At 44.6% G+C, this 23,739-nt stretch overlaps 1 protein-coding gene across 1 annotated transcript; it reads left to right on the top strand.

Moving 5' to 3' along the window:
* The first annotated feature begins 3,811 nt into the window (after positions 1-3,811).
* Positions 3,812-22,717, top strand: STYX (serine/threonine/tyrosine interacting protein). The gene is made up of 11 exons (XM_082219940.1): positions 3,812-4,243; positions 9,816-9,848; positions 11,772-11,825; positions 13,734-13,831; positions 15,243-15,303; positions 17,211-17,247; positions 18,844-18,883; positions 18,974-19,024; positions 20,386-20,458; positions 21,234-21,318; positions 22,195-22,717. The coding sequence occupies exons 1-11, from the start codon at positions 4,187-4,189 to the stop codon at positions 22,263-22,265; spliced, it is 660 nt and encodes a 219-aa protein (XP_082076066.1). The 5' UTR covers positions 3,812-4,186; the 3' UTR covers positions 22,266-22,717.
* The last annotated feature ends 1,022 nt before the right edge of the window (positions 22,718-23,739 follow it).

Raw genomic sequence — 23,739 nt, 5'->3', positions numbered from 1 at the left:
CCGCCTGAACGAGGATTTCGGTTACACCGAAGTCTTCCTTAGCAGAAATGAAAACAGTTCTCAGTTGCATACGGAGCAAAGCAGGTTCCAAGCGTATTTTTAGTTTGTCAGTAAGAAGTAACTAAAACCCAAGACTTGCAGCTTCTTACGCTTATAGAAGTTATCCCAATGAAAGACATGGTAATACAGGAAGCTGCCTTTTACTGAGACAGACCACTGGTCCATCAAGCTCAGTAATGTCAACACCGACTGGCAGCAGCTCTCCAGGGTTTTAAGCAAGGGACATTCCTCACTCTACTTGGAGCTGTTAGAGATTGAACCTGGGGACCTTCTGCGTGCAAAACAGGAGCTGTAACACTGATCTAATGCCCTTCTCTTATACAAGTGGTTAATATTCAGCAGGATACAAATTGCAGCAACTTGTTACTATGACAGAGGAGTAAATCTAGAAAAAAACAGCTGAATATTGCTTTACCTAAAAAGTTCCTGCTTTCACACAGTGGCTGCATTGGAGGTGTATGCCAGATTTCCTTTAATAATGAAAATAACAAGAAGTCAATCCTTTATTAGGCATAGCAAAATTGATGCTTTTGAATTCTGGTGCTGGAGGAGACTAGTGAGAGTCCCATGGACTGCAAGAAGATCAAACCTCTCCATTCTGAAGGAAATCAGCCCTGAGTGCTCACTGGAAGGACAGATCCTGAAGCTGAAGCGCCAAGACTTTGGCCGCCTCATGAGAAGAGAAGACTCCCTGGAAATGACCCTGATGTTGGGAAAGATGGAGGGCACAAGGAGAAAGGGGACGGCAGAGGATGAGATGGTTGGATAGTGTTCTTGAAGCTACCAGCATGAGTTTTGATGTTGGGAAAGATGGAGGGCACAAGGAGAAGGGGACGACAGAGGACGAGATGGTGGGACGGTGTTCTCGAAGCTACCAGCATGAGTTTGACCAATCTGCAGGAGGCAGTGGAAGACAGGAGTGCCTGGCGTGCTCTGGTCCAGGGGGTCGCGAAGAGTCGGACACGACTAAACAACAACAAACCACACATTATCAGACAAACACCGTATTAATGAAAATAACATAATTGCACAAGTAGTCCAAGCCGCTGCAATGCATGACGCCAAATGTGCCTCACTTGAGGACTGGATTGCCAGTGGCAATAGATTCGTTGTGGGCCATAACCCATGTTCATTTACATTTATGAACATATGAAGCTTCCTTACGGTTAGTGAGAAGATCATTGGTTTGTCACACTCAGGACTGTCTGCTCTGACGGGAAGCACCTTTCCCAGGAAGCCAATTATGCAAGCCAGAATCAGCCCTTTCCTAGGCACACCTTACCAGGTGAGTTTGCTGTAAGTGGAGGTGTGGAGGATTGGACACAAACCTTTCCTAAGAATAATGCGCTGTGCTCAAGCATGCTAAGCTGTAGGCCAACCCAACGTGAAATGTAGAAGTGCCACATTTAAATGTACTTACTTATCTCACGTGTAGGTCCTACCTGGAAATCCTGGGGGTTGAATCTGGGACACAGCTCTGCTGTTTCGGCTTCAGATCTGTGTGCCCCCCCGTCCCCTTACCAGATTTGTATAGCACACCCCAGTATATAATTATCAGGACAGAAGTAAAATAAAAATAAATAAGTCAAAGAGCATGGTGTCAGAGCAACCAATGGGCAAAGTAGATCATTTTCTGCATGGGCCCTCCATGAATGCTCGCTTCTTGAGTACTATTCGCTGCCACAAAGCAATGTGCCCTTGCGATGGCCACAAGTGCAGCAGTGTTGCAACTTCATCCATCCAAAATCCGTTGCCTTCTGAAATTAGACAAGCACCTGGCATGCTGACATTTAGGCAGTTACTGGAGACATTTTCTTCAAGATGACTTTCCTTGTGACCAATTGTTTTGTTATGGAATGTTATCGTACAAGTGTAGACGGGATTGCTTTAATTTCATGCAGCCCATAAGCGTTTGCATGTTATCTTGCTGAACATAATTATCTATTAAATTTGTGTACAGTGGTACCTCGGGTTACATACGCTTCAGGTTACATACGCTTCAGGTTACAGACTCCACTAACCCAGAAATAGTGCTTCAGGTTAAGAACTTTGCTTCAGGCTGAGAACAGAAATTGTGCTCCGGCGGCATGGCAGCAGCAGGAGGCCCCATTAGCTAAAGTGGTACCTGAGGTTAAGAACAGTTTCAGGTTAAGAATGGACCTCCAGAACGAATTAAGTACTTAACCTGAGGTACCACTGTACTGCCCTTCACCTGAAGATCACAGCATATAAATACAAAAACGAGAACACAAAATACTTAACAAAACACAGACCAAAACAAACCAATAGCCTCCCTCCCACAAACACATTTAAAAGGCTATAGTTTGTTAATCAGCCCACAGCTGGAGGAAGAGAAACATTTTCCTATGCTGCCTAGAGATATGCAATGAAGGTGTCAGGCAAGCCTCCTGGGGAAAGTGCCCCACCTCTTTTTGGGCTGTGAGGCAGTTTATAAATCTGCAATATTATTATTATTATTAAATTTATTATTTATACCCCACCCATCCTGCTGGGCTTCCCCAACCACTCTGGGTGGCTTCCAACCAAATATTAAAATACAATAATTCATCAAATATTAAAAGCTTCCCTAAACAGGGCTGCCTTCAAATGTCTTCTAAAGTTCAGATAGTTGTTTATTTCCTTGACATCTGATGTGAGGGTGTTTCACAGGGCAGGGGCCACCACCGAGAAGGCCCTCTGCCTGGTTCAGTATTACGATGCAATACTCTTTATTGTCACTGTCCCATACGGAACGAAATTGAAAAAATCTACATCAGACATTCAAAAACCCACAAGCCTGCTATCCCAGCCTGTTTAGCCCCCTAAAAAGTCTGATACCCCATTTTTAAATACAATATACTCCCACAGAGACTACCTTACACTGCGTTTAAAACCAAAATCGCATTTGGATAGAAACTGTTTCTCAGTCTTTATAACCCTGTACCTTCTTCGAGGAGGGCAAAAGCTGAAAGAGATAATTTCTGGGGTGTGCACTATCCTGCGCTATCTCTGCAGCTTTCTTATGACTCCTGGAAGCATAGATTTAATCCATTAATACTGATGTTGATCAAAATGGGTTTTTTTTTAAAGCATGAGGCAAATTCAAGGAGGAAGCACCTGGTGCATTTATTACATTTCTATTAAACTCCTGCTGCTGCTCCCCGTTTTATCCCCACAACCCCCCCTCCCACTGCGATGCAGGTGAGGAGAAGGGGCTGCGGTGACTATGGCGCCCAAGGTTAGCCAGTTTCACGGCCGAAGCGGGGATTCGAACCCGCAGCTCCCAGAGCCACGCCATACTGCCTGAGGCAACACAGACGCTTTCGAAGCTCTCTTCCTCCCACCGGGCACACTTTCGCGCATGCGCACAACCGGAGGACTAGCGGGGCGCTCTGCCTGTTGCCCGGCCCCGCCTCCTCCCCCGGGATTCCTGCCCCGCCCATCCCATCTCCGGCCCCTTCCTAGGGCCACGCCCCCTCCCCCTCCCCGCGCTGGTCTGCCTGCCACGCTTCGACGTCCCGCTCTTTGCCACGCCCATTCCTTCTATGTACATCCCTTCCTGGGGCCACGCCCACCTCCTCTTCCCCGCTCGGGGTCTCCGTGCGCCCCGCCCACTCCTTTTACGGCACGTCTCTGGCGCCACGCCCCCTCCCTTTTCCCGGCCGGCTCGCCTCAGCCCTCGACAGTTGGTGCCTGAGGAGGAGGAAGAGGAGGGGGCGGCGGCGGCGGCCGCGCGCACGGGCGGAGCGCGCGGGGCGCCTGTGAGGGGGCGGGGGCACGAAGGAGGGGAGGGGAGAAGCAGCAGCGGAGTGGCCGGCCTTCCCTCACACCGACCGACTGACCGAGGAGGAGGAGGAGGAGGAGGGGCCGCCGACCAAGCCCAGCCAGCGGCATGGCGGCTGGGCGCGAGCCGCCGCCGCCGCCGCCGCTTCTCTCTCCTACCTCGCCTTCTCCGCCTTCTCGCTTCCCCGCCGCCCTCGCCCTGGCCGCCTCCCGAGCGCCGAGGCCCGCCGCCCACCACGACGACGACGACGACGTCCTGCTCCTGCCCCACTGACCGCCTGAGGGGAAGGAGAGCGCCTGAGGGAGGGGGGGAGGGAGAGGCACGAGGGGGAGACCAGAGACCATGGAGCTCGCCAAGCCGGTCTTCCCCGCGCTGCCGCAGCCCAAAGAGGACTCTGAGGTGAGCTGGGGGGGGGGCGGCGGCGGCGAGGGTCTTCTTCTTCTCCCCCTCCTCTCCCCCTGCCCGCCTTTTCCTCCCCCCTCCCGACGCCTCAGCATCTCAATGGCTGGAATCGGTCACTAGGCGGGCTGTGCTGTCTGTCCTCTACTACTACTTGCACACACACACAAGACACACACACACAGTGGCGTAGCGTGGGGGGTGCAGGGGGGGCCGGCCGCACCGGGCGCAACACCTGGGGGTTAGGGTTAGGGGGCGCAAATCCACGGGTTTGGGGGCGCAAATTACTTGCCTTGCCCCGGGTGCTGACAACCCACGCTACGCCACTGCACACACACACCCGTCGTGGGAAGGGGGGGTCGCTTGCAATGAGGGGGGGGGCTTCAGGAACCGACCTTGATAATGGACTCCTCCCACCCTTGGGTGTCTGGACCCTTGTGGGTCTTCAAGGGTTCGCCCACCCTCCTCCCGTTTTGGGGGTGTGTGAATTGGGGGAGACACGTTTCTCGGTTGGGGCGTGTCGCGTTGTGGTTCATCCAGCGCCCCGTGTTCCTACGTGTGATTGTGTGTGTATGTGCATATGTGTGTTTATTTCGTATGTTCTCTCTTCACCCTATTAGATCTGGCGTAATTTTTCTGCCACACCATTGTGGCAGTGCTGGGGTGTGTGTGTGTGTGTTTGGAGGGGGGAGTGGTTAACATTTTGTAGCCTGCAGCTTCTTTTGGGAAGTCCCACAACTCATCTCCTTTTTCCATTCTGCCCTGAATGGGTGTGTGTGACTCTTCACACTACATGGGTGCATTTGACTCAGCATCCGTTTACTACAAAAAACGGGAGAATACAGCAACACCGCGTAAAGAGTGATGTTCTCTTTCTTCCACCCTATAACGCTGGTTGTGGGTCAGGGCTTGAAGTCACCAGGAAAGAGGTATTGGGGTCATGGAGGATGGTTAGATGAAAAGGTAAACCCAGTATGTGTAAAAGGAGGTGTCCATGTTAGGGATCCTTGGGAAATAAGGTTGCCCATAACAAAAAGCCCTTACGCAGATCTGTGGTTTGTGTACAATTCTGTTTGCCTCACCTCAGAAAGGCTATTGTGGCACTGGAAAAACTGGAAAAGGGCAACCCAAATGATCAAGTGGCTGCAGCAACTCTCCTATGTGGAAAAGTTGTGACATTTAAGGCTTTTTAATTTAGAGAAAAGGCGCATAAGAGGGTTAAAAAAATTATAGTGAAATTGGATAGAGAAAAGTTTTTATACTCGGTGCCAAAAACAAGGATCATTCTGCAAAGCTAAATGTTCAATATTCAGGACAGGTAAAAAGAAGTACTTCACACAGTGCATATTCAGTTGCAGAAGTCACTATAATAAGATGCAGTGATTGCCACCAATGATGGTTTGCTTTAAAACTGGTTTAGACAAATTCATGGAGGGTGTGATTATCAATGGCTACTTTTCATCAATCAGTACAATTCAACAGCAAAAAACACGTGCAATTCTAGCCTGACAGAAGTAGTGTCCAGATCAAGGAAAGAAATTGTACCAACCTATTCTGCCTTGGTCAGAACCAACCTGGAGTGCTTTGTCCAGTTCTGGGCACCATAGTTTAATGAGGATATTAACAAGCTGGAATGTGTGCAGAGGAGGGCAACCAATATGAGCAAGGGTCTGGAAACCAAGCCTTACGAGGGATGCTTGAAGGAGATGTTTAGTCTGGAAAAGAGGAGACTTGAGAGGAGATATGAGAGCCATCTTCAAATATCTGAAGGATTGTCACATGGAAGATGGAGCAGGCTTGATTTCTGCGGGGTGGGGGACTTGAACCAGTGGATTCAAATTACAAGAAAGGAAATGCCAGCTATACATTAAGAAGCACTTTCTGATGGCAAGAGCTGTTCAGGAGTGGAAAGGGCTACCTCAGAAAGTGGTGAACTCTATATCATTTGAAGTTTTTAAATAGGGGTTGGATGGCCATCTCTCAAGGAATGTTTGGTTGTCATTCCTGTATTGCAGGGGGGTTGAACTACCCTTGGGATCCCTTACAACTCAACAATTCGATTATTCTATGATGGCTGTGCATTACTAGAGGCAGTTGCTGTGCTCATGTTGCATTCATATCCTGCTGGCAGGCATCCCAGAGGCATCTAGTCGTCCTCTGAGAGTAGAATCCTGGACTAGATGTGCCTATAGTCCCATACAGCAGGTTTTTGAAGGTCCATGTTATTCAGTCCTTCACCCTAGAGAATTCCAGGGTTTTGTCACTGCCAGCATCCGTCTTATTCTCTCCTGTTTAGCTGCTTCTACCTGACAAAGGTTTATTGGGAAACCTTACCCAGTGGTGTGTACCTTTGCTCATTCCTACTTGTGTTTGTCAGCTCATAGATTTATTAATTCTCTTTTTTCATCACCTTATATATTACACCTTATATATTATTATATATTACACCAAAAGCAAGTTGCAGGGCAGTAAAATGCCCACCTGCAGACAATAAAATTAAGATATAATAAATCCTAAGTGGTGGTCTTAAACTTTATCTCATGTACAGCCCCACTTGGTGCTTCCTACTGTTTCACACACCCCTATGCGCAAACAATCATGCTGTACTTCATTTCTATTTTTAGACTCTCCCATTTCCTTTCAGAATCCAGAATGATCTTAACTGCTGTTTGTTTTACCATCCCTGTTTAGCAATAATTGTGCTTTGTAAGGAATGTAAGGTTTTCCCCATTGCCCCAACTCAGTCAGCTGTGTGATGTATTAAAGTACTGGTACTTTTAAAAAGTAGGGGGGGGGGCACACAGAAAATGCTGTCCTTCATGCCCTTGCTGGCCAGCCTGCTTCATGGAGGGGCAGTTCCATGCAGGAGTTTCTCCTCAGCCGACATATCTTGTGAGGGGACAAAAGAAAAACAGAAATTAAAATCAGTGTTCCAAATTTGCCAGGCGCATTTTGCGCCTGACTCTTGGCCACTTGCGACCAAGTGAAGCTGCCTGGGCTGCCTGACATCTCCACCATCTGGAGATGCATGCCTGGGGATCATGGGACTTTGACCGTTTTCATACACTCATGCCGCATCCTGTAGAATTCTATCCTTGATATTTTACCTACATAATCAGAACAAATTTCAGGAACCAAAAAGCCGTATTGAAAAATACGATTTTCGAGCCATCTGGCCCAAAAATGGCAACTTGACATTCCGTTTTGTGACTATAACCCTGGTTTAAGGAGCTATTTGGTGCCTAGCTAATATTGAGTTTCTAAGACTGATTAAACTATAGCCCAACCTTTTAAACCCTGTTTTAAAACCAGTACATTAAATTGAGGAAAGCTTTAAAATAGATGCAGGATTGCTGATTTTATTGGCTATCCATCCTTTTTAGTTCTGCATCAGCTACAGTCCTGAATAAAGGAAGGGCAGGTCTATGCTGAGCATGTTGCAATAACCAAGTCTTGAGGTTTTAAATCATGAATAGCAGTTGGTACATCTTAGTCTGGGGGGGAAACCCAGCAATCTTCTCATCTGGAGGTGCTGGAGAAAAATGTTCTAAGCCACTGTTGCTATTTGAAGGTCCAGACACAGCAATGTACCCTGGAGCTCATAAATAGAGGAGGTAAAATTACAAGTCCTCCATTCCTTCCAATTTACAGGGCTTATAATGCATCATTACTATCCTATTGTTGGGATACAGAGTCATTCATTTTGACCACATCACATTTGAACCATGGTCAGATGCTGACTTGCAGATACTCTTGGAGAGAATCTGACAAGACCACACGCCTCTACTGTGTGAGGCATATATCTGGGCAGGTTTTATGAAGTTTAGATTTTTCAAAATGGAACCAACTCCATTTCAAAGGCATGAGATAAGCAGAACTTTATTAAAACCTAAAAATATCATTTTAGAGTGACAGATAAAACCTAGCATTTGTTCAAATTGAATAGTGCAGCTTATCCAATTGTTAGATTGCAAACCTGTTGTGATTGTCCACATTAAATTCTCTAAGACACCATAGCCTGTTGAAGTATTTAATAAATATGTAAACAAAGAGCGGTAATCGGAATTTGCATGATCTGCATTTAACTGTAATTCCCCTTTAAAATACACAATCATAGCAAATGCCAGAATTCTGTGAAAGCTCATTGGTAGGAACAGACCAGAAATAGTGAATTTGTAGCAACAGTATGAGTAATATTTAATGCATGTGCTTCTAAATCAGTTTTTAGCAAGATATGTTCATATTTTAATATGAAACCAACAGCTGACCATTTGCACTTAACTGTTGTTCATTCAACACTTTCTAGATTTGTAAATATTCTATAAAAAGCAGGTTGCCAAATATCTAGGATCAAACCAGCTTTTATTTGGCATGAAAGTATACCTTTCAAAATGCAAATAGGTAAAAACTAATGCAGAGGAGTTAAATACCGTATTTTTTGCACCATAACACTCACTTTTTTCCTCCTAAAAAGTAAGGGGAAATGTCTGTGCGTGTTATGGAGGGAATGCCTACGGGTGACATGCCTGCGGATTTTCCTCCTCTAAAAACTATGTGCGTGTTATGGTCGGGTGCGTGTTATAGAGCGAAAAATACGGTAAGTCTAGCAGTTCATTCTGCATGTTTCCTGCTTCTCTACCACTCCAAAAGGAGCTGTCAGTGTTACACCAGAGCCTTGCTGGAATTGATGGCAGCTGTCTGTCTCTAGACAGTGGAAGAGTGTTCCATTGTTGGAAGACTGCAGCGCCTGATGTGGCTGCAGAGACCTATACGGGACAGACATGTTGCAGTTGGGGCAGATGAAGGGGTCTCGTTTCTGTGTCTCTCTGTGCTCTGCTGCGGACTGTGGAGTTAATGTTGCCAGTCTTCATGTCATGTTTGCAGACATCTTGGTAATGCAGAGTTGGTCTGCCAACAGGCAGAGAGCTCCCTGTAGAGCACGTCCTTGGGGGGGGGGGGAGAGTTAAGAATGTTGATTTCAACAGACAAAAATCAGCACTTGATAAAAATTCTTGCTGCCGCTCTTGTCATTTCTAACAACTCTTAGATATGCTTTTCGTGGTAGCTAGCACCCTTGACATTACAAAACTTCCACTCTGGGTAGTCTTTTGATTCCAAGCACACTTAAATGTTCTGTTGAATCTCAGAAGGCCTTTTTGATGATGAAGTAAAAGTCTGTTTGATGTCTGAAAAACATGTCTATTCAGGATCTGGAATTTAACTACTTGCTAACTGAATAAATGTGTATTCTTTTGCTTTGCCTATATAAAAGTTGTAATTTGCAAGACTCCTTTTTGTTGACAGTCTGTGAAGTTTCTGCTAGTTTTTATGTGATTGAAGCTATAATTCATCATTCACTATTCAAACTGTAATTATGTTGAGAAATATACACAATTTAACATGTTGAATAAGATGTAACTTAGATCGTGTTATATATGTGTGTGTCTTTTCCACCCAGTTCAAAGACTTAAAAACATTGCGTCTACCAGAGTTTCCTTGAAAAACAGTTGGTTCTCTTAAGGGCAATACTGAAAATGATTGTTAAGTGAACACTGCATTTTTCTCTCTCTAGGACTGGACATATCCGATGAGAAGAGAGATGCAGGTATGGCTGTTTCTTTTAACCAAAGCTAGCTCCTGGTTCATTAGATACTTGGTGGTGGTGGTGGTGGTGGTGCTGCTGCTAGGGTTTAGCAAAACCCATATGCCCTGAGACACTCAGGTGTGCTGCAGAGGTACCCTGGGGACGATTGCTCTGGAAACACCCAAGAGAAGACTTGGAATGACAGGGCTAACACACAGGGATAGTTGTAATTCCAAGTGCAGTTTTGGGCTACCAAGAGATTTGTTACCTTCCTTTTTTGCCCTAGACTCACACCCAGTTTCTCTCATTCATCTAGGCATTGTCTTGCATTAATGTCCAGTTGAGAGAGACCTACTCAAGGTCCTCAGATCTGTGACCTTCCCTTTCCTCGCTGTCTTTTTGGGCCATGTGGGCAATTCCCAGCCCTAACCTTCCTTCCAAAAATGGTTGTCTCTGCTATCTTTGCTCCTGGCCAGTTGGCTTCTCTCTGCACATATCTGTCACTCATTCTCCTCTCCACATGTTCCAGGAGCCTGCAGGGGCCACTATTTCTTTGTTTGGAAGTTGCTGTTTCTCTCCTGGTCTGTGAACAGTAGGGAAAGCTGATGCTCATGCTGTAACACTCACTGAATTTGTTCCTAAATTTAAGAGTAAGACAACAATTCTGTAGGTTGCTAAGTACTGGTCATATTTAGTGAAGGGAGAAATAAAGTGAATTTGTCTGGATTGGCAGATGCCTCAGCAAAGTAAAATTAAAATGTTAATAGGCTATTTCAACTCCCTCCTAAACGTGCAGTTTGCATAGGAAACTTCCTAAATTCTAAGTCTTTTTGCTGGATAGAGAACACTAACAGGGGAAGCCCTCATTATTTCTTGTAGATGTAGGCTTTGTTAACAAGAAGTGGTTTGCATGACATGCAAAAAATTGTCAGGAAAAGCTCTTTCTAGCATTGAGATGCAGTGAATTATGGTTTGCTTGTTGGATTTTCATGTTAAGCAGCCAGAAGCTCTCCCAGAAAAGAGAGTACACCTCTTGTATTGCAGGAACCTTGAGAAATAGTTAAGTAAAACAATCCAAATGGCTCAAGTAAGCAAGCCGCATACTGGGTATTGGAGAATCTTGGTTGTAGGTTATCTAGTTCAGAGTGATGGTAAGTTAGTATCAGATAAGGAGGAAGCTATTCAATGAAAAAGTGGGGTGGTACGTTAACCTATGTGTAAGATCGCACATCCTTTTCTTCTGCATTTAGCACAGAGCAACTATACTGTCAGTGATGTGCATTTATCTCAGTCCTGTTACATTCAAACCTTTGAAGGCTTTGAGAAGCCTTTGAGGATTACAGGCAAGAGAAACATTCTAGTCTAGAAGGAGCTGGTGGGGGAGGGAAGCTTGAGTTGCAGCTTCAGTGAGGCAAGACAGTTCCTGGAATCTTATTCTGGGATATTATTACCTTGGCGGCAGGCAGCTCCGTGCTGCTTAGATTTTTCTCTCCACCTCTCTGTCACCTCAAACTTGTTCATGTTTCTCTCTCCCCCTGCTCTCAGGCAGAATATACCAAGTCATTTATCAGCAAAGAATAAATGCCTTTCTCATAAACCTTTTATTATATTGTGCCTGAATTCTGTTAGTCAATACCAAGAAGTGTGCTTGTGGTTTTCTCTCTGTCATTGCCTTTGCAAGCTTAGTGGGTGGCTGGGGATTTTCTCACCTCCTATGTTTTTTGTTGTGCAAGATTCCCTCGTAGCCCCAGTGCCAGCAATACTGGAAAAAAGTACCCATTTCTCAGGTAAAACCACAGAGCTCTTTCCAGATCCCATATATGCATCCAGTTAATACTAGTGTAATTAAACTCTACTGCTAGTGTTGGTCTTGTGTAGCTTCTAACAGATTACTGAGGTAGATCGAGTTTTTATTCCTCTCTTTCTCTCTCCTTTTTTTTAAAGGAAATTTTACCTGGGTTGTTCCTGGGCCCGTATTCTTCAGCTATGAAAAGCAAGGTAGGTGTGTCTTTCTAGAATATTTTAATGCTGGTCACTGGTGCTTTTTTCTAGGAAAAAAAGGTACAGGAACTAATCTTGAACAGACCTTGTACTAGTAGTACAGGGGACTCCCAAATTAGACGGTGGTTCCAGGTCCCTGCACGCATACCCAAAATTGTATATAATGGGGAGCACACTGGAGAGTCCTAGTGGTTCAAAGATGAGACCCACCCCAAAGCCCAAAGAGGTCCCAAAGAGCCAGCAGAACTGACATGCAAGGAGGTTTCTTCCCTGCGTGTCAGCTCTGCATGTCTAGAGCGCAAATGTTTGCCCTGACCAATCTAAGCACCTTGTCCACATCATCGGTCCTTACTAACTAAAACTCATCTAACATAACAATTACACGGTTCTCTGGTACCTCTCAAGGTTCATCTGCTGTACGTGGAGTCCCGGTCCCAGTCCCGGTGTGGATGCAAATGATGTTATGATCCTCAAAATACTTTGCAAACAAGTCACAGTAAACAGCCGTCAGTTCTGTCACCTCCTTTGGGGCAGACTAAAAGGCCCTGCACCACCCAGAAATGCTCTGCTGGATGGCTCAGTTAGGATGCAATGGAGACCGCAAAGCATACTTTCTTAGCTGCCTTCACTGCTGCTGGGTAGGCCCATTGTTTGATTGCATTTTACTGGAATTTTCCTCCACTCGTGTTTGAGCAGTGCCCCAATTTGTTTCCTTAGCCTAAGCTCTGGAGTAGTGTGGGGAGCCAAATGGGCATAATGAAGAGGGAAAAGGCACTCAGGGTGATCATGTCAACGGCCCAAGCCCTTTGGGTGTTCCAGAGGCTAGCCAGGGCTTTGACAGGAGCGCCAATCATATCAGCTATCTGGAAATTCTTTGGATCCATCAGCCTCCTAGGGCAGACTATCTTAATAGGTCCCCCGCCTCTGCAGAGGAGAAAAAGTGTTGAAAGCTTAATCTCAGCAGGAAGTGACCTGGCCATGAGAAGGAACTTGTTTCAATATCCCCCACTCTTCCTGATCACCCTCTTCCTGTCCATTTCTGTGCCACTTATAATATAAAAAACCTAAGCGGTATTAAAAAAATCCCTAAAGCTGCAGTAGACCACTATGCCACTAATGGGTGGTGGTGGTTGTTTGGGGGTGTTATTGGGTTGTTGGTTTCATTTTAATTCTGTATTTTGTGGTTTTATATTCTGATTTTATTTGGTAAACTGTCCTTAGACCTGCGGGTATAGGGTGGTATATAAATTCAATAACAACCACAATAACTTGAACAACAGCAAATTTTACAAAAATACAGTTACATATAAAAATCTTACAGTAATACACAATTATTGATACATATAAACCAATATAAATTCCTTCTCCTTGATTGTCATGTGTAAATTTCCCCCCGTAACATTTTAATTTTCTACTGTTTGCTATTTGGACTCTGCTTGAGGAAAGACAGAGAAAGGTGTTTTAAATAAACAAACTGCAAAATGCACACTTTCTGCCACAATGTTAATTGTCTTTGAATAGAATTGCACTGTTTATTGATGAGCTGCACCTTTCTGCCAACCCAAAACGACCAGAAGCTTGTCCAGCCTATTTTGAAAGGTTCAAATGAATGTGGAAAAGTAATTCCTTCTGAGTTTTTGTCAGCTTTAAACAAAGTCACCTTTTTAAAACAAAGCCACACAGTAACTTTGCAGGCTTCCGGCTTGTTTTGCACTGGCCACAAGAATGAATTTGTTGTGTGTGTTTGGTTTTAAGCCTTCATGGTCTTACTGAACATTTTAAATATCTAAATATATTGTCTTAATAAAATGTCTTAATAAAGCTATCAGCTAGTCATAATGCAATATTATTACTCTGTATGCTAGTTTAAAGGAGCTTTCGCTTTTTCAAACATTCATTTTGCAGCTACCTATACTTCAGAAACATGGAATTACCCATGTAATATGCATACGACAAAATATTGAAGCAAACTTTATTAAACCAAACTTCCAGCAGTTATTTAGGTAAGTAACCTATAAATCAATGTTGTGAAAATACGTCATGTTCAATGTGTGCTTGTTGTGCTAGTGTTGTTTTCCGTCTTTACACTGCAAAGCAAGATTGCAGGTAATGCTTAAACGTTTCAGTTGATCGCAATAGCTGGCAGGTATATTGCATAGCGTGAATGTCAGAAAGACAGGTGCAAGAACTTCTTTATGACTTCCTGTGAGGAACGAGATTGCTGTAAGGACAAGGCAAAATGCTTTGGGGAGGAAGCAGGGACAGTGAGGGGTGTGGCTGGGGTATTCCAAGGGCCAGATAGAGAGATTGGGGTGCACATTCGGCCCCCACACCTGAGGTTCCTCATCCATGACATAGTCCTTCCCACAGTTGCACTGTATTCTTTTCAAACGTGGCTGAAAGTGATTCCTGTTGAACTTGACCAAAACTGGTGTTCAAAGACAGGAAGCCTAAGGACCAAAGTACAGTGGTACCTCGGGTTAAGTACTTAATTCTTTCCGGAGGTCTGTTCTTAACCTGAAACTGTTCTTAACCTGAAGCACCACTTTAGCTAATGGGGCTTCCTGCTGCCACTGCGCCGCCGGAACACGATTTCTGTTCTCATCCTGAAGCAAAGTTCTTAACCTGAAGCACTGTTTCTGGGTTAGCGGAGTCTGTAACCTGAAGCATATGTAACCTGAGGTACCACTGTACATGTTACACCGCAGCTGCATGTGGCGATAGCCCAAGAAGGGTTGCTCAGCTGGCAGTACGACTTCCCTCAGTGAAATGAAGAAGGAAGCAATTTTCAGCTATTCCCTTTCCCCTCCGCAGCCCTCCATGCACCACCAAAACTACTCTGGAGAGTCCACCAGCCTTCTGGAGCAGGGAGCTACAGAGGGGATGAGAAATCATTGAGAAATTCTTGTCACCTTTTTCCACTGACGGGGCAAGAATGACAGTTGGATACAACCCACAGAAAGCTGTCTTAATGATAATCTAGATCAGTACTTTCTGCTTTGACTGGCAGTGGCTCTCCCATGCTTTCAGATAGTCTTTCCCAGCCCTGCTTGCCCTGGAATGCAGATCAGTCTTTAGAGCTGTTTTGCAGCAGTGAAGAGAATGGAGGATAGAACCTTACTCTGCTAGTAGTTTTTCTCCTGAAATTCTCCTGAAGTCTTGCCTCATGGGTTTCATGAGGGAATTTTGCTACAACAGAGAAGGGGTCATTTGGCTATTGTACATTCCGTTACAGAACAATATGTTGGACCTTTTAACTTTTATATTTATATTATATAATATATATAATATTTATATCTGCTTCAAATGATAAAAGAAACATTTTTCAGGCTGGGTGTTAATGTTCTAGAAGATGAGAATATTATGTTCTAGAAGATTCTGGTTGTGTACTTAACACACTTACTTTAATTGTAGGTATTTAGTCTTGGATATTGCAGATCATCCCATTGAAAATATAATCAGATTTTTCCCGACGGTAAGTGTTTAGCATGACTTGTGAGTTAAACTCTTTCATCCTAATATCTTTCAGAAATCATGTGAGCAAATGCAGCCCAATGTGCGAGTGAAAGAGAAGAAACAATCCATCTCTGAAGCAGTTCAGCTAAATTGATAAATAATTCTTCCTGCAATGTCCACCTAATTTAATGGTCTTGTGGATAAGCCCCTGACTGGTAGTATTTCTGGTTGCCCTGGGTACAGTCCTCTGGGAAGTTCTCCTGCATAAAAGTGCTTTTGCAGGATTCCCTTTCATTTTAGCATGCCGGAGAAACTTCCCAGTGAATTGTACCCATGGTAACTGTCATATCAGATATTAAGGGGGACGGGTCACAGAATGCAATTCTCAGCTCAAAAATGGCTGTGTCTGCTTGCTATTCACTCTGTGCAAGATATCTGAGTTGCTTTCTCAGCATCTGTCTTTTTACTTTCTGCACTTTGTTCTCTCCTGCCCCTTGGATGGCCATTGTCCGTGGCAGGCATCTGCTGAAAGTGCACTCCATTGACTTCTTGTGAACTGTTGGTAATGGAGGGAGCCTCTTGAAATGGCTGTGTAGATGTCTGAATACTTGTGCCAGGCCAAGCTGGCTAGGGAGTTTCATATTTCTAGGCCCCCTTGCTGCTGCTTCAAGACAAGGAGCACTAAAACCTTAATAAAAATAAAAAAATTCCTTCCAGTAGCACCTTAAAGACCAACTAAGTTAGTTCTTGGTATGAGCTTTCGTGTGCATGCACACTTCTTCAGATACACTGGAAATAAAAATAATGAGCTCTCCATTCTGCTGTCCCACCCCCACAACATCTTAACAATTCTGCTGTCCCACCCCCACATCTTAACAACATCTTAACAATAATTATGTTAGGAGGGCCATGAGGAATCCCCCCCCCCACTTCCGTTCTGCCCTGTTAAATTGCCATGTCACTTTAAAAACTTTTTAATGAATCTTGGGTGTTAATTCTTGCCATAAAACTGAGCACTGAAAAAGTTGTTTATTTTACATGTTTTTATTCTGCTTTTCCACTAAAAGTGCCCAGGGAGGCTAACAGCAGAAATATGGGCAGTGATAATTTTGCACGTGTTCGTTTGTGCGTGACTGCCAACGTGAGTGCAGTTTTTGGCCCTGGAAGGGGGCAGAACGGGGTTGGGGGCTGGCTGTGCCATGACTGGAACGCAATCCCTGCACAAACAGGGAGTTGCCTGTGATACTATCCACAATAAAAATGATAAACAGTAATCAGAATTCAAAAGAAATGCAGTAGCTAAAGTCATTGTTTAGGTTTTGGGGTAGATAAACATCACTGGTAGTCTGTAACCCAAGTGCTGTCAACATTTTATGAGCAGTTTAAATCTTCACACTATTTTTCTGGCCTGGCAGGAAATACCTTGATTGCACACATCCATGAGTTACAAAACACATCTTTCCGCTTGGAAGTGTTCCTGTGAGAATGTTGATGTCCATAGCAAAATATAAATATAACTAGGGCTACAAACACCATGTGTGGGAATCTAGTTGCACCTTTCAGGGCCTTTGAGTTGCTGTACACTGGATTCTGAGGAAGTAGTTTTAAACCATTGCACCTGCTGCTATCAATGTAAAGCAACTTGAAAGCAGCAGGTGTTTTTAGGGTGCTTTTTAAAAGCAGGTGCATTTAAGCATTTTTTGTATTGGCGTTCTGTTAGCAAGAATACAGTATAAAGATGAATATGATCAATGGTTGCTAAATGTTTTAAGTCTTCATATTATAAATCTTTTGGGGCCCAAGTTATTTACAATTTCCTCAAGTGCATGATACTCTAGAACACACAAATAGGCTGCATTTGTGTTAAGAACTCTTCGAGATGGCAGTAATTGGAAGGGAATCTGTGTCTGTTATGTTTTTCTTTAGACTAAGGCATTTATTGATGGGAGTTTACAAACCGGAGGTACGTATGCTCACTTTGCTTGTCCACCTAATTTACCAGATGCTTGATGCAAATGTGTTGCATTTTAGCCATATGTAAATGCAGATGAAGGGTCGCGGGTGGGGCTGTGGGTTAAACCACAGAGCCTAGGATCAGAAGGTCAGCGGTTCGAATCCCTGCAACGGGGTGAGCTCCCGTTGCTTGGTCCTTGCTCCTGCCAACCTAGCAGTTCGAAAGCACGTCAAAGTGCAAGTAGATAAATAGGTACCACTCCGGTGGGAAGGTAAATGGCGTTTCCATGCGCTGCTCTGGTTCGCCAGAAGCGGCTTAGTCCTGCTGGCCACATGACCCGGAAGCTGTACGCCGGCTTCCTCGGCCAATAAAGCGAGATGAGCGCCGCAACCCCAGAGTCATCCGCAACTTGACCTAATGGTCAGGGGTCCCTTTACCTTTACCTAAATACAGATGGGGTCGATGTACTTGGTAATGGACTGGGATACAGTCCCTCTTGTGAATGCTATAAGATGTGTAGTGATAGTTGGTGTCATCTAGTTAAGCCTTACTGGCCAAATTTCTTGGAGGCTCATTGGGGTACATACCACATAGCAGGTAACGCGGAAGGAAATAAAGTTCCTGAGGCTCGGACTCTGCTTCCTGCTTATACAGTGGTGCCTCGCAAGACGAAATCAATTCGTTCCGCAAGTTTTTTCTTCTTGCGAGTTTTTCGTCTTGCGAAGCACGGTTTCCCATAGGAATGCATTGAAAATCAATTAATGCGTTCCTAGGGAAACCGCCTTCAGACCAGGTCCGGGGACAGTCTGTCCCCCGACCTCTTCTGAAGGCTGGGGGGGGGGGGACAAGGGCTTTTCTTCCCACCACCAGCCTTCAGAAGGCTGTTCTGAAGGCTGGTGGTGGGAAGAAAAGCCCTTCTTCCCACCTGCCGACTGCCAGCATTTTAAAAGCCCCTGCTGTCCCGGGGCGATTTTAAAATGCTGGTGGGTGGCAGCGAAGTCTCTGCTGTCCCGGGGAGATTTTAAAATGCTGGGGGTCGGCAGCGAACGCTTCGCTCCCGCCCGCCAGCATTTTAAGATCGCCCGGGACAGCAGAGAAGTCTCCGCTGTCCCGGGAAGGCAGGCGGGGGGGGGGAGCAAAGACTTTCGCCCCCCGCCGGCCTTCAGAAGAGGTCCAGGACCTCTTCTGAAGGCCGGCTGTGGGCGAAAGTCTTTGCTCCCGACCGCCAGCAATTTAAAACAGGTCCCCGGAGATTTCCCTATGGGCTTTCGTCTTGCGAAGCAAGCCCATAGGGAAATTCGTCTTGCGAAGCGCCTCCAAAACAGAAAACCCTTTCGTCTTGCGGGTTTTCCGTCTTGCGAGGCATTCGTCTTGCGGGGTACCACTGTATGTGTTTTAAGATGTTTATGCTGATTTTGCTACTGACTGTGTTTGGTTATGCTAATGATTTAAATTAATTTTAATATAAGAAGAGACCACTGGGCGTTACGTGTTTGGATCTTGTTGAGGACTGAATGGTGGGATATAAACTAAATAGTACAAACAATACAAAATGCCTGTAAAAGCTCCGGCTGCTTTGTGTAAAGCAATTCTTTTCATTCTCAGGAAAAGTTCTTGTCCATGGGAACGCGGGGATTTCTAGAAGGTAACAAGGCTCACTTATTTTAAGAAAATATCCCAAGGCATGGCTGACATATCTTAACTTGCTTTTGTTGGTTTGTTTTCTGTTTTTCAGTGCTGCCTTAGTTATTGCATATATTATGGAAACATTTGGAGTGAAGTACAGGTACAGAAGTGATTTTAAACTGCTTTCCATCCCTTGGAGAGGATATTGGTCTTCAGCCGCTGAGTCTTGCATGACGTGGCCAAAATGGGAATCTTGAATGATTCTACTGTAGAATTGGAAGGGACCACGAGGGCCATCTAGTTGTAGTTTGTTGTTAATGCAGCTCTCCATGTCTAGTGACTAGCTGAGTGGGACCCTGCTTTACAACAAGAAGGGATTAAAAACAGTTGTACAACTTGATCAATATTGTGCAACTTATTCAAAAAAACTGCCATAAAATATTGCAGACTGAAGTTGGCAAAACAGGCCTATGTGTCTGCTGTGTTCTTTCAGTGCCAGGCCAAATTGCTCCTTCTCTCTCCCCTTTCTCAGCCTTTGTGATGGTGGTGGTTGTAACACTTGCTACTGGTGCTGTGACCTCTCCCAGCAAAAAGACCAAGATCTTTTAGTGAAAGGTGTGCATGTTCCCTGTGCACAGAACTTTCCTCCAGTACTGATTGCCTCCAGTATGCTCATGCCTTGTTACTCCTCCATCGCCACCTCAGCTGACATAGAGTGCGGTGCTTGCAGTACATCTGACTGGAATGACAGCCAGAGACAAAACAGGTCTTGGATATGCTGTAGGGCAAGGGAATTCTGGGGTTGAAACATCTGTAGAGAATTCTGATACCAGCGAGAATTTCTTAGGGGTAATGGACTCTTGGGGATAAAGATTGGCTATGTGGGTCATCTGTTTCATGTTTTAATAGAGAACTTGAAGTCTGAGATAGGTGAGGTTTGTGTGATGGGTCCCAAGCAAGTGAGCTTATGCACAATAACTCTGTCTTGGTCCAGTGAATGGAACATTTAGCCAGGGTCCCTGGATTTAAGTCCTACTTCTGCCTGGGGATCATTGTATTCTCAGCTTCAATTCCCCATCTGTGAAATAGGAGTGGCACTCAACATGGGACTGTTGTGAGGATGAAGATGATGAGTGGGGTGAGGTTTTAGTTTCAGTTGGCCTCTTCACTTCGGCAGGCCTCGCACAACAGATGTTCCCATTGAGTTGGCCCTCTGTTCAGTGTTTAATGCTTATAACATAAATTTCACATGTAACAGCAGGGTCAGTTCTCAGCATCTTCTATAAGGAAAACCTGTTTAAGTAACTAACTGGACCGAGTTGTTGTTGGCTGTAAGCCTTTATGGAGTTAAGCAGGTCTGGGCATGACTAATTCCTGAATGGGAGCCCTTGTATGTCATTCTAAACTTTTTGAAGGCAGAATACAGGCATAGCTAAACTGAAAGTAAATACCAAAAGAATGAGTCAGAAACCAAATGCAAACTGGTATTAAAGATGAAAATGGAGAATCTCTTTCTTGTAGGGATGCATTTACATACGTGCAAGAAAGAAGGTTTTGTATTAATCCCAATGCTGGATTTGTTCATCAACTTCAGGTAAGTTGTTTTCCTACCTGTTGATGATGTAGAAATATGATATTCGTACTGATGGTCCGGCCCGGCCTCCCCAAGTATCTGATACGCATTGGCTTAAATGAAAAACTTCATTATATCTTGCCTGGCTGTTTGGAGTTTTAATTGGTACATTACCGGTATTTGGCCTTTTCTATCATTTTGTTTGCTTTGATGCTGTACTGAGGATGTGAGCAATTCTCACAAATGTAAAATATGTAAAACAGAAGCATAAGATACCTAAAATTAATGATATTTGATAAACAACTTATCAGCTTTATGTTGATAACCATGTGGCCGGTGTAGAGAAGTAGGTCTCAACAGCAGGGGTCTCTGTGCCTTACATGGCTGAGCTTGAGGCAGGTGGCATAAAATCTCTTTGCGCCACAGTGTCCAAAATTCTCTCAGATGCCCCATTTCTGCTCTGCTCTGGTAGACCAGAACAGGTAGACCAGGTGTAGTCCTGGTCCATGTTGACTCTTGAGTAGCTCACTGGTGCCTGCCCCTAAACAGTGGGCGTGGCTTTCTGGAACTGCTCAGGTCAGCCAAATAGAAACAATTACTTTTATCCAGAACCACTCTTTCTCCTCCCTCACCTCAGTTTCTTGCAATATTCCAGCCTTCATGGCTGTAAACATTTATGTTCCTTTAGCTGCCCTCTTGTTCTTTTTATCCCAGGATCCCAATGTCAGGTGAATTCTTGCCCATTTGTACCAATCCAGTCATTCTGTTGCTGCTTCATTTTTTATTTTATTTTTAGGAATATGAAGCCATCTATCTAGCAAAGTTAACTATCCAGATGATGTCTCCTCGGCAGCTGGAGCAATCACTGTCTGTCAGTACGGGTGAGCATGTATTTCTGTGTAGCAGGGGCGGGGAAACATTTTCAGCCCAAGGGGCACATTTCCAGAGCAGTCACTGCCAAGCCTGCCTTCTCAAAGATTTGCATTGTAATCCCCTCTAAAACAAAGGGGGAAACCTTCCTTTCAGCAGGGAATTCCAAGCAGACTCCTTCCTGAGTTAGATTTGTATGCAATCCCTTGCTAACTGCTACCTCTACCCAGAATAAAATAGGTAGTACTGGCGGTATGGACATTGTCTACCCTTCTTCATGTACATGTATTTCTCCCCTTCACTTGCTCCCAATACAAACCCCTCCCTAATTAGGAAGGTGTATGCATCAAAACGCCCTGCTAAAATGGGGGGGGGACACATTGTTTTAGCAGCAACTGTCACGGTCAAATTACCAACTTCTTGATGTCCTGTGATTGACAAGCATGCAGCCCCGCCCACCTGTCAAATGTGCCCCCCTAGTCCATTTCTGATGAGGTTCTGGCCTGTAGAATCGAAAAGGTTCCCCACGCCTACATCCAGAGTATAAAAACTACTACTCAAAGCTGATAGAAACCAACCTGGTTCATATTTGATTAAATCTATTTGAACTTCTGCAGCAATCCCTTGAAACTAAATAATCTTGTAATACATGATGACTGAAATGAGTTATTTCAGAAGTAGGAAGAGAAGCACAGGGAGACAGGCTGTTAACTCTTTTTGGATGCTTAAAATGGGCAAAACAAGGATAGAAAAATTGGCTTCTAATTGGAATTGTGCAGCAAAATGAAAATGTTTTGTGGAACAGGTCTGGTTCCACTCGAACCATTTTGGAAAGCTTGTTTCTGTCCTCTTAGCCACCTTCTCCACCTGCCCCACCTGTTTTGCAGGAAGTCTGAAACGAACCCATGAAGAGGATGAGGAAATCAGCAATATGCAAGCCGCAGCTCAGAACGGTTGACACCAAGGGCAGGCACTCTGGACTTGCTGGCTGGAAATTTCTATTCATGGCAGCTGCGAACGTCAGCAAGATGAACAACCAGATCTATTTTTTATATATATAAAATGGGAGACGAGTCCAACTTCCTTATGCAAACCTGCCCCTCCAGTAGCACACCAGGCAACACGGTTAAGGGTATTGGATTCCTTGACTGACTAGATGGCACTGATTGTTTTGCTCCTTTTTTTACACTTTATAGTTTTACCCTAAACCAAGACTTTGGACTTGCAAAGAGGTATTATTGCAATAATGCACTTTTCATACTTGAAATTTCTTTATTTGTATTGATAAAGTTATTACTTAAACAAAACGTGGGGGGAATGATTTGTTTATAAAGTTATTTGTGTAATTTATAACAAGAGTCTTTAGTAAAAAAAGGAAAAGAATGAAAAGAAACAACTTCCTAAAATTCACTGTGGGTTGTATTTGTTTCATTTCCCAAGGCTTGAGGCAGAAGGAAACAAGTTTTAGTAGCTATTGGAAATCATTGTTTTGGCCATCATGAAGTCGTAAGAGCAAAGTCAAGGTCTCTTCCAGATTAAATGGCTGCTCTTTTCTTGATCCTTTCTGGCTTTTCCCTGAAAAGGCCTCCAAGAAGATAAATTTCCCCCAGCTTTATGAAAATCCACAAGAATTGACTCCTGACAGGCAAATGCGGTTGTACAGCCTTACTGCTGAACTTAGCCTTCTAGCCATATTGCCAGTATTTTTGGTTTTCTGTTCTTCAAACCTCTACAGATGATTCGTAATTTACGTGAGGCTTCAGGACTTGCACATAAAGCCAAAATTATGTACAGCCAAAACAGCCCTAAAACCGCCCCTGCAAGACCACCCCTACTGTTCTGGAGCTGGTGCCTTGCTCCCTATGAAAGGCAGAGCGCTTTTAAGCTGTCCGCCTTGCTTACCAGGCTCTGGGGGACTCTCGCGCCTTTCCCTGGCTATACAGTGGTGCCTTGCAAGACGAAAAGAATCCGTTCTGTGAGTCTCTTTGTCTAGCGGTTTTTTGGTCTTGCGAAGCAAGAAGCAAGCCCATTGACGGATTAGCGCTATTAGCGGCTTTTAGGCTTAGAAAAGGGGGGGAGGGGGGGAAACCGCCAGGAACTCGCAAGACATTTTCGTCTTGCGAAGCAAGCCCATAGGAGATTCGTTTTGCGAAACACCTCCAAAACGGGAAACTCTTTCGTCTAGTGAGTTTTCCGTCTTGCGAGGCATTCGTCTTGCTGGGCACCACTGTAGTTTAAAGGCCAATGGAATCTGCAATCTCATTTAGAACTTTAAGTTGTGGATTAGCCCCCCTCCACAGGTTATGGTCCACTTAACTTCAAACATATTCTCCATCCAACAGTATTTAATTGTCCCATGTGGATGAACTCCGTTAACACTTCTCAAAATTACCCAAGTAAAACAGCAGTCCAACTAGAGCACATCTAGACCA

The sequence above is a fragment of the Podarcis vaucheri genome (assembly GCF_965113315.1).
Source record: "Podarcis vaucheri genome assembly, chromosome: 1".
Taxonomy (NCBI): domain Eukaryota; kingdom Metazoa; phylum Chordata; class Lepidosauria; order Squamata; family Lacertidae; genus Podarcis; species Podarcis vaucheri.
The sequence above is the reverse complement of the archived record's forward strand: the minus strand, read 5'-3'. Positions and strand labels throughout refer to the sequence as shown.